Here is a 10,179-nt window from a genome sequence, read left to right on the forward strand (position 1 = left end):
GCCTCGCCTAAAAAAAGGTTGAGAAACACTGAACTAGATGATGAGTCAGCAGATCTGTGTACCAGGGGCGAGTTTAGGGTATTTTTAATGGGGCCACGGCCCCACCGTGACTTGGCTCGGCCCCAGTAGCTCAGGACCGTTTTAAAATATTCTTATTTGTGTAGGCCCTATTGTATTGTAAATAAATGCAATTGCGCAGTCACTTTGCCCCTGCGCAATATTCTGCTGCGACTGCCCCGTCTGGCAAACCTAGGTATGAGCTTCAACATAGGTCTAGTGATGAGTCCGCTACACCTCTTCTGATTGGTTGGCATGTTCGTGCGCGTCTGCTTGCCGCCAGAGTTGTGCACAGTTATGATTTTTGCGAAAGGTCTCTGGTAGTTTAATAATTTTTGGATTTATCATGCAGCCGAGGCAGAACCGAAATCTGCGCATATTCATGTGATGATAAGGTAAAGTAGACACAACTAAAGTGGGGTAGACCTAGTGTTATCTGGCTTGTGCGGACAATGATACCATTGATTGTACCTTTAACACTCCCTGGGGCAGGTACCGTTTCCACCGCCTGCCATTTGGAATAAAAAATCAGCGAGTGAAGTTTTTCAACAAGTCAACTATGAGAGTTTTGGTGACATCGATGGTGTCTTCATAGTAGCAGACGACATGATCATTGCTGCAGAAAACAAAACAGAACATGAGAGAATACTTAAGAAAGTGATGGACAGGGCTACAAGGCTGAATGTGAAATTAGACACGGACAAAGTTCAATACATGATCAAAGAAGTCTAGTATCTGGGCCACGTTATTAAGCGCATACGACTTCATTGCGAGCGTCGACGTTGCGCAACGGACGTCAGCGAGAACTTGTTGTCACGATGTGGGTGTTATTAAATACAGCGCATTTAAAGTCGGCCACAAATATGAACGAGACGATGAGCTCGCACCGGTTTGCTCTACTAACACACCACGTGTGAGGAGTGGGGGGACAGGCAGTGAGGAGGAGCTGAAGTGGGGACCTGCGCAAACTTGTGTAGAGGTGTGAGACAAGACCCATATACGCACGTGAGTGAGTTGTTGACCAACCAGTTCATGGGCGCGTGACCTCGGAGGCAGTCCGCCGACGAGCGTTGAAGGGGATAAGCAACTGCAGAGGTTGCAAGATCTGACTGCAGCCGCATTCATCCCGCGATAGTTTTACACCATGTGACATGTCACCTCGTCAACGCAACGTCGAAGAAATTTCGAAGTTTGACAGGAAATCTAACCGTCATGCAGCATTTTCCATCCAGGGTGCATTGCTGTCTAAATGCGCATTCATGCGTTGACACATATCGAATGCACCTAATTAGTAGGCGTACGGAAGGAGTCAAGCCAGATGAATCCAAAGTCACGGCAATTCAACAGTTGCCCCCACCCACTGACAGGAAGGGCCTGCAGCGCCTATTTAGCATGACTAGAGGTATCTAGCTCAGTGCATCCCAAACAAGGCGGCACTTACTGCGCCTCTACGGCTGCTGCTCAGGAAGGATGTGGACTGGCAGTGGCATCCAGAACAAGAAGCTGCGCTGGAAGCGCTGAAAACAGCCATTTCAACAGCGCCACTGCTTCACTTTTATGATCCTAAGATGCCTGTAGGAATTTAGGCAGATGACTCCAAAGATGGGCTGGGCACCTGTCTCATGCAGGACAAACAGCCAATAGCCTCGCATCCAGAGCGCTATCACCAGCAGAGCAAAACTACGCTCAAATAGAAAAAGGATTGCTGGCTGTGGTTTTCTCTCTCAAAAAGAGATAGAAAACAGAAAATGGAAAATACATCTATGGTGTCAATGTGAAAATTCAGTCAGATCACCAGCCTTTGGAGGCTATCCTGTCAAAACCCATAGGCAAGGCCCCGGCGAGGCTACAGAGAATGCTTCTCCAGATCCAAAGGTACGACATCTCCCTGGTGTACACCCCAGGAAAATATCTTTTGATCGCCCTCTATCCAGGGCACACCCGGAGTGCGTTGCAATATGCGACCTTGCCTCCTCCACTTGCTTCTCGTCATGATGACATCACTGACAACAGCATTATATTTCAATATCTTGCAAAAGCTCAATTGTAGAGTCTTTTTCTCATTTGCAATTGGGATGGTGAATGAAAAACAGTCCCTCAAAAGTTGTGGCTAGGCTGACAGCTGGGAAACGTTATCGTTTTCTCCACGGAGGAGGGGCCAGGAGGCGGGACGAGGAGACAAGCGCAAGTGGAGGAGGCAAGGTCGCATATTGGAATGCACTCCCGCACTCAAGAGCATCGGATGAACATGACCTGGGTGACGAGAGAGTTGTGTATGACACAGACTTTGAACCACTTCAAGGGCATGACATGCATCTCATAAAAACAACCACTGATACTAAGCGCATACGACTTCATTGCGAGCGTCGACGTTGCGCAACGGACGTCAGCGAGAACTTGTTGTCACGATGTGGGTGTTATTAAATACAGCGCATTTAGAGTCGGCCACAAATATGAACGAGACGATGAGCTCGCACCGGTTTGCTCTACTAACACACCACGTGTGAGGAGTGGGGGGACAGGCAGTGAGGAGGAGCTGAAGTGGGGACCTGCGCAAACTTGTGTAGAGGTGTGAGACAAGACCCATATACGCACGTGAGTGAGTTGTTGACCAACCAGTTCATGGGCGCGTGACCTCGGAGGCAGTCCGCCGACGAGCGTTGAAGGGGATAAGCAACTGCAGAGGTTGCAAGATCTGACTGCAGCCGCATTCATCCCGCGATAGTTTTACACCATGTGACATGTCACCTCGTCAACGCAACGTCGACGAAATTTCGAAGTTTGACAGGAAATCTAACCGTCATGCAGCATTTTCCATCCAGGGTGCATTGCTGTCTAAATGCGCATTCATGCGTTGACACATATCGAATGCACCTAATGATGCCGAAATGCAGCGTCTCATGGCCATGCATAGGTCAGGGTGGCCTAAGCATAAGAAGTCTGTTCCACAGCAGGTGAAATCGTATTGGCCTGTGAGGAACAGGCTGAGTGTCAACGACGGGTTGCTATTGGTGGATGACTGTGTGATCGTACCACGTCCCCTCAGAGCTGAAGCACTAAGCCCATACGACTTCATTGCGAGCGTCGACGTTGCGCAACGGACGTCAGCGAGAACTTGTTGTCACGATGTGGGTGTTATTAAATACAGCGCATTTAAAGTCGGCCACAAATATGAACGAGACGATGAGCTCGCACCGGTTTGCTCTACTAACACACCACGTGTGAGGAGTGGGGGGACAGGCAGTGAGGAGGAGCTGAAGTGGGGACCTGCGCAAACTTGTGTAGAGGTGTGAGACAAGACCCATATACACACGTGAGTGAGTTGTTGACCAACCAGTTCATGGGCGTGTGACCTCGGAGGCAGTCCGCCGACGAGCGCCGACGAGCGTTGAAGGGGATAAGCAACTGCAGAGGTTGCAAGATCTGACTGCAGCCGCATTCATCCCGCGATAGTTTTACACCATGTGACATGTCACCTCGTCAACGCAACGTCGACGAAATTTCGAAGTTTGACAGGAAATCTAACCGTCATGCAGCATTTTCCATCCAGGGTGCATTGCTGTCTAAATGCGCATGCATGCGTTAACACATCTCGATCGCACCTACTCAAGCGCCTGCATACAGCTCACCAAGGCATACAATGCCCACTAGCTAATTTTGTTTCTTTTCCGGTATCCACTTTATGTCGGGTGAACGCCCCTTTAGGAGACCTTCGGAGTCCTGAGGGTGAGAATCAATGAAGTCCCCTTGGCACTGTAGATGGCGGTAGCACACGTCTTGCGTAAACACCTCAAAAAGAGAAGAAGAAGTAGGGGACAACGCCCCCTTAGGAGACCCAACGGGCCCTTCTCAAAACCTAGGACAGTGTCCTTCCAAGTCTATCAGCCTAATTAGTCACACCCAGTGATGATATACTCTTTATTAGTCACACCCTGTGATTGGATATTCTGTAGAGTTCACCAAAGAGTATCCAATCACTGGGCGTGACTAATTAGGCTGATACACTTGGAAGGACACTGTCCTAGGTTTTGAGAAACACACGCTTTTGCATTGAGTGGGCGTGATTTGCGATATGTTTGATGCAGCATTTTTGATACAACGCTCACTAGCTAACTCACGGGCTACCATGTACTGGCCTGGGTGGTTGGAGGCTGTGCATAGATTGGTTGAGGCTTGCATACCCTGCCAGGGACAGCTTCCACCCAACCACAAAGAACCCCTGCTCCCTCATCCTGCTGCAGACTTGCCATGGGAAAAAAATACTGCTGATCTGTTTCATCTGAATGGGAAACCATTTCTCCTGATTGGGGACTATTTCTCTAAATACCCAGAAGCAGAGCCATACAGAGAACAGAGTCAGGCAATCTCCGCTGTATGCTAGGGCCGACTTCCTCATTAGCAAAATTAGCTGTTTTAACTCAGTACTGCTCAGCGTTGCGAATGTTAGTGCCTAGTAGTGGGCGTAGCACACAGTAAATGCAATGCGATGCAATGCAGGGAATATGACAAGACTTGCTGTTCGTAGTAATAACTTCCGATAAACATCACAGGTGGTAAAACTGTTGTGATTATCACCACCGAGACAGTTGATAGTTTACATATTCGTGGTGATTACCCCGCAATATAGTTCGTTAGTCCTTATTTTTGGCTGTTAATGTGGTGGTTCTATGTTGAGTCTATGGGAAGACAGCCGCTTTAGGCACGACCTTATCTCGTTGAAAGGCGGTGCTGCTATTAATTCCTGGTCCTCCAATCGCGTAACTCTGTTCTCTGTATGGCTCTGCCCAGAAGTCCTAGGCTACAACTCACAGACATGACCCTGTCCATCACTATTTTGTTTTTCTTTTTAGGATTCATGTTCCTCACTGCAAATGACCCAAAGGCAGTGAAACTCAGTGTGAAAGAATAATTGATACTATTTTTCTCAAGCTAAAAACTGAAAACGGGTCAAAATGAAGGGTTAAATGGGTGTTGCATAGGCTAATTTAAAGCCTACCCATAGAGATAAGGGGGAAATCATCTTTTCTTTCTTTTAAAGGAATGTGATGTGGATCCTCAGTATACTAATATCAAAATTCAGATATAAATTTGGTAAAGGGTTCCAATTATTGCGCCATTTTTCACAACCAACCTAATTCATTGTTTGCAAAATCACTCAGGCCCCACTCACGGCCCTGCCGCTACTGCCATGACGATACAATGGCTGAACCCAGCCACACGCTCCAAATTAATGGTTAGTTATGGTTAGAATGGTTAGCACACACATCTGTACAAGCACATAACATGTTTATAGCTAATTGTCTATATTTGTTGGAAGCTTTACAAATATTCTATGTTATTGGGTCGTAATTACATCTGTAAGTGTTCTTCTACTTTATTAGATACACACCTCAGAGAACAGAGGACATAAAAACGTGCATGGTGGGCTGTATGAAATTCCGTCGTCAAACATACATGCTTTTCTTTAATTTCATGGCCTAAAGTATATTATTTGCCAAAAAAAATGAATATGTGATTTTGGGGAGAAGGGGGAAAGAGCGCCTTTTAATGGTGCATTCCCCAGAGCTTCCTAGTAGGCAACAAGAAGGCAGCTACCTCCCACTTGAAAGCGTCCCAACCAGCAAGCCAACCAAACTACAAACATGGAGGGACAAAAATACATATCCACTTCTCTAAGATGTCAGCAATGTAAACAATGTGGTGTAAACAACACCATTTTTTTCATGTAGCCACATTTCATCTTTGAAAGAGGCAATGCCAATAACTACACCTTAGAAAGGTTTATGGGCGGTGTTCTGTCCTTATCTGAGTGTTAGCACAGCAGTGGAGCGTACACAGACACTTGACAGGCAGCTAAACTCGTTTTTCTTCCAACGTGGTATTTATTTGGTCGAAAACAACGTGTGAAACTGTGAACAAAACAACAAAAACAACTTATTAGGCGTCTGCCTAAACCATAGGGCACTAAAACACTGTCACAACAATCGTGCTAGCAAGCCATCTACACGGGAAAATATATGAAACATTACTTATACTACTTCAGCACGCTACAATAGATTAAACACATATTCACGCTATCATAAAATTGTAATATCAAGCGATGAGAACAGAATAGGATTAACGGTAAGCGTTGTTATAAATATGGCACGAAGGTCAGCATCACAACGGTAAAGCTGAATGAGGTTACGATAACCCACAAAAAGGTGCTCGTAAGTTAACGATGACACAATTAATAAGAACAGGTAAGGTTATGTAATAATCATATAAACACTTAGACATTGCTGCCTTAGAGCGGACATAAGTGTACTCCGGTACAAAGTGAAATGAAGTTATTATCTTTGACATTCATTGTGTTGTATTACTACATTTCATTCAATCCCAAGAGTTTACAACTGCTGCCATAGAAACGGGCACATGCAACCAGGACCTCGCGTCAAAATAAGAGCACAAACATGAAACTCTGCATTAAGCATCCCGATTCCCGACATACCAGCAAATATACCAACAAACATTCAGCTTAAAGCTTCACTTTTCATCAGTTTAAAACTGGGGGCAGAACAGGCGGTTTTGCAACTGTTAATCTGTCCAAATCAACTCTATTTGGCCATAGAGGGGTGATTGCTGAGTAATGTGCAACATAAACTATTCCTGCCCTGCCATTGCTGTGGTGGCATCCCGATTGTCATTGGGGCAAAGTCGGTTTGCGTCGCTTTTGCCCCAGCTCGCGACTTGAACATTCCGCTTTAACAGGCGATCTCAGCAAGTAGGAGGTCAGAAACATGCCATCTCCCAATCCTGGGGAACGCACCATAAGTTCCCCAACAACGTCACGGTGTTGACTACCCAGTGATTGGCTCCAAAGCTTACAGCTTCAGCCACTCAGGCTTTAGGCTGCCTCGCCAGTCGTGAATATATAGTGGCATGAGCTGAAACGACAAGTCTTCGATTTCTCCAAATCTAAGACAAAACTTCAAACATGAGCGGGAGAGGCAAAACCGGTGGCAAGGCTAGGGCGAAGGCCAAGACTCGTTCATCCAGGGCTGGACTGCAGTTCCCCGTTGGTCGTGTGCACAGGTTGCTGCGCAAAGGCAACTATGGTGAGCGCGTGGGAGCTGGCGCACCCGTCTACCTGGCTGCAGTGCTCGAGTACTTGACCGCTGAGATCCTGGAGTTGGCTGGCAACGCCGCTCGTGACAACAAGAAGACTCGTATCATTCCCCGTCATCTGCAGTTGGCCGTGCGCAACGACGAGGAGTTGAACAAACTGCTCGGTGGAGTCACCATTGCTCAGGGTGGTGTGCTGCCCAACATTCAGGCTGTGCTCCTGCCCAAGAAGACCGAGAAGTCCAAGTAAATCTTCCCCCGAGTTCCCTGAACACAACGGCTCTTTTAAGAGCCACCCACACATCCCGAAAAGAGCAAGTTTCAATGTCTGACAGAAATCACGATGAAACATAGTAAAACAAAAATGTTTACCGACATGTTTATCATGAATAATGGGGATGACTCGGTTACTATCGCCTATCATCTCCAAAACACTGGCCTATCATTAGGCCTAGGCCTATAGACACCGTCTAGGCTACATACCGGCTAAATAAGAACGTGCCAAGACGCTCAATATGTGAGACACCGGAAGGGAATTGCTTAGCTATAATTATTAATACAAAGACTCGTTGACTGCCGAAGTAGGCCTATGTTTCCTGCATTAGCCGCCAGCACGGTATGTTGCCATGCATTCGTCCACGACTATGGTGCAACAGCTAATATACACATCGTGTGTTGAATGCATATGCATGTTCCACTTGAAAGTGTTATGAGATGTTTCAAACACGCATAATAAGACCAGTGAGAGTGCTGCGGTGTGGGCGCCAAAGCACAATGGGACCCAAAAGCATGTAGGGTGATATGGAATATGGCTGTGGTTTTAATATAGCATAGCATGATAGGACATATGTTGTTTAAACATGTAGGATAGAGTTTAAAAGTGATTGTTAACTATTTTAACACTGGTAAATAAATTGAATATGCCTACACTGTGGGAGATGAAAAGTGATGTTGACTACTATAACACCATTGAAAAGAACTACATTGCACTCTTGTTGGGGCGGTGCTCTATGGTTTAAATTTTAGATTAAATCCAATCAGAGGGAACCGACGAGGACACGTCATTGGAGGCAAGTCTCGGATGAGCGTTTAAATGGCATGCGCTTCACTTTTGGCTTCACGTTCGTCCCTTCCAACGAAGCACAGCAATGGCAAGAACCAAGCAAACTGCTCGCAAGTCCACCGGAGGCAAAGCCCCGAGGAAGCAGCTCGCCACCAAGGCAGCGCGTAAAAGCGCACCGGCTACCGGTGGCGTGAAGAAGCCTCACCGTTACAGGCCAGGAACAGTGGCTCTGAGAGAGATCCGTCGCTACCAGAAATCCACTGAGCTGCTGATCCGCAAGCTGCCCTTCCAGCGTCTGGTCAGGGAAATCGCTCAGGATTTCAAGACCGACCTGCGCTTCCAGAGCTCTGCTGTCATGGCTCTGCAGGAGGCCAGCGAGGCTTACCTGGTTGGTCTGTTCGAGGACACCAACCTGTGCGCCATCCACGCCAAGAGAGTGACCATCATGCCCAAGGACATCCAGCTGGCTCGTCGTATCCGCGGAGAGCGTGCTTAAGTCTTTCCCCTTTGAAACAACAACGGCTCTTTTAAGAGCCACCCACACCTTCCCATGAAAGCATTTTTTCTACCTAGACAGTGGCAGTAAAAAGCATAGCACGGCGCTTGCACAGTGCAATATAGCAGCAATCAATCATATTTTGAATCCAAGACTGTCAGCCTATGAATTAACATTCTACACAACGTGTGAGTCTACAGCGAGAGCGCATGTTATTGTTAACCAATATTTGTTGTTAATCAATACATCCTTGTCGTACTTTTCAGAATATATTCCCCAATCTTAAATGTGATCTAATTTGTAGGCCAATTATAGTAGGCCTACACTGTTGTTCGCAACTTCACATTACACGCATCAACATGATCCAATACAGCACACTGCAAAAAGTAAAGCAGGGTGTACAAAAAAAAAGTTGAGTCCGGGCTACTTGACTTTGGTCAACTTAAACTTGAGAAGTTGTGCGGATTTCATAGTAACTTAAAACACTTGGTACACACGTACTTTAATTGACCTACAAGTTCAACCAGGTTTTATGTTGTAGCCTACTGACTAATGCGAGGCCCAATATCAAAATTCAACTGGGAAAGACTGCAATATTTTACTGCGCGTAATCCTGAATATAGACCAGGCGAATTATACAGTAGCCTACATTTAGTCTGCCATTTTATGGATTAGTGATTTTGGTTGTGAGCGTAAGACTTAATTTCATCACATAATACACAGGTCATTCTGTAGGACATTCACAGGATATGGAATAGCTTTTCGATGAGATTTTGGGTGGCTCTTAAAAGAGCCTTTGGTTGGGGAAAAGGTGGTGGAACTCTTTTACTTGGAGCTGGTGTACTTGGTGACGGCCTTGGTTCCCTCAGACACGGCGTGCTTGGCGAGCTCACCGGGCAGCAACAGACGCACTGCGGTCTGTATCTCCCTGGAGGAGATGGTGTGGCGCTTGTTGTAATGTGCCAGGCGGGAAGCCTCACCAGCGATGCGCTCGAAGATATCGTTGACGAAGGAATTCATGATACTCATGGCCTTAGAAGAGATCCCAGTATCGGGGTGGACCTGCTTCAGGACCTTGTACACGTAGATAGCATAGCTCTCCTTCCTGGTCCTCTTGCGCTTCTTGCCACCCTTACCAGCAGTTTTGCTCACGGCTTTCTTGGAGCCCTTCTTGGGCGCAGGCTTGGCTGGGTCAGGCATGCTTGGCAGATGTCAGAGACAATGGTGTTGGGAATAGTTGCTCTGCTGCTCTTATACCCACCAGTATGCAAATGCCTCACTTCAAGTCGGCACAAGCTGAACTCAAGGACAACCCAATGAGCCATTTCCCTCCATTTTCAGAGGCGATGATTGGTCACTTTTGAAATACGGGGACGTTCCGTCTGCCTGAAAGAACACTACCCACAAACATTAGTTTTGCCCTCGTTGCACACTGACCATTTCCCGCACCTTTTAACGA

The 10,179-nt window shown here is 46.8% G+C and overlaps 2 protein-coding genes across 2 annotated transcripts; one reads left to right on the forward strand and one right to left on the reverse strand.

The window, feature by feature from the left end:
- The first annotated feature begins 7,028 nt into the window (after positions 1-7,028).
- Positions 7,029-7,531, forward strand: LOC134448353 (histone H2A-like). Its single transcript, XM_063198035.1, has one exon. The coding sequence runs from the start codon at positions 7,034-7,036 to the stop codon at positions 7,409-7,411; it is 378 nt and encodes a 125-aa protein (XP_063054105.1). The 5' UTR covers positions 7,029-7,033; the 3' UTR covers positions 7,412-7,531.
- Positions 7,532-9,520: 1,989 nt separating this feature from the next.
- On the reverse strand, positions 9,521-9,930 carry LOC134448534 (histone H2B 1/2-like). The gene has a single exon (XM_063198209.1). It carries the CDS (start codon positions 9,918-9,920, stop codon positions 9,546-9,548), a length of 375 nt encoding a protein of 124 aa, XP_063054279.1. The 5' UTR covers positions 9,921-9,930; the 3' UTR covers positions 9,521-9,545.
- Positions 9,931-10,179: the final 249 nt, after the last annotated feature.

Source organism: Engraulis encrasicolus, chromosome 1, assembly GCF_034702125.1.
Source record: "Engraulis encrasicolus isolate BLACKSEA-1 chromosome 1, IST_EnEncr_1.0, whole genome shotgun sequence".
In the NCBI taxonomy this organism is placed as follows: Eukaryota; Metazoa; Chordata; class Actinopteri; order Clupeiformes; family Engraulidae; genus Engraulis; species Engraulis encrasicolus.

Bases quoted from the DNA above. Each gene is read 5' to 3' on its own strand.
- LOC134448534 (XM_063198209.1), bottom strand. From the start codon at position 9,920: ATGCCTGACCCAGCCAAGCCTGCGCCCAAGAAGGGCTCCAAGAAAGCC.
- LOC134448353 (XM_063198035.1), top strand. From the start codon at position 7,034: ATGAGCGGGAGAGGCAAAACCGGTGGCAAGGCTAGGGCGAAGGCCAAG.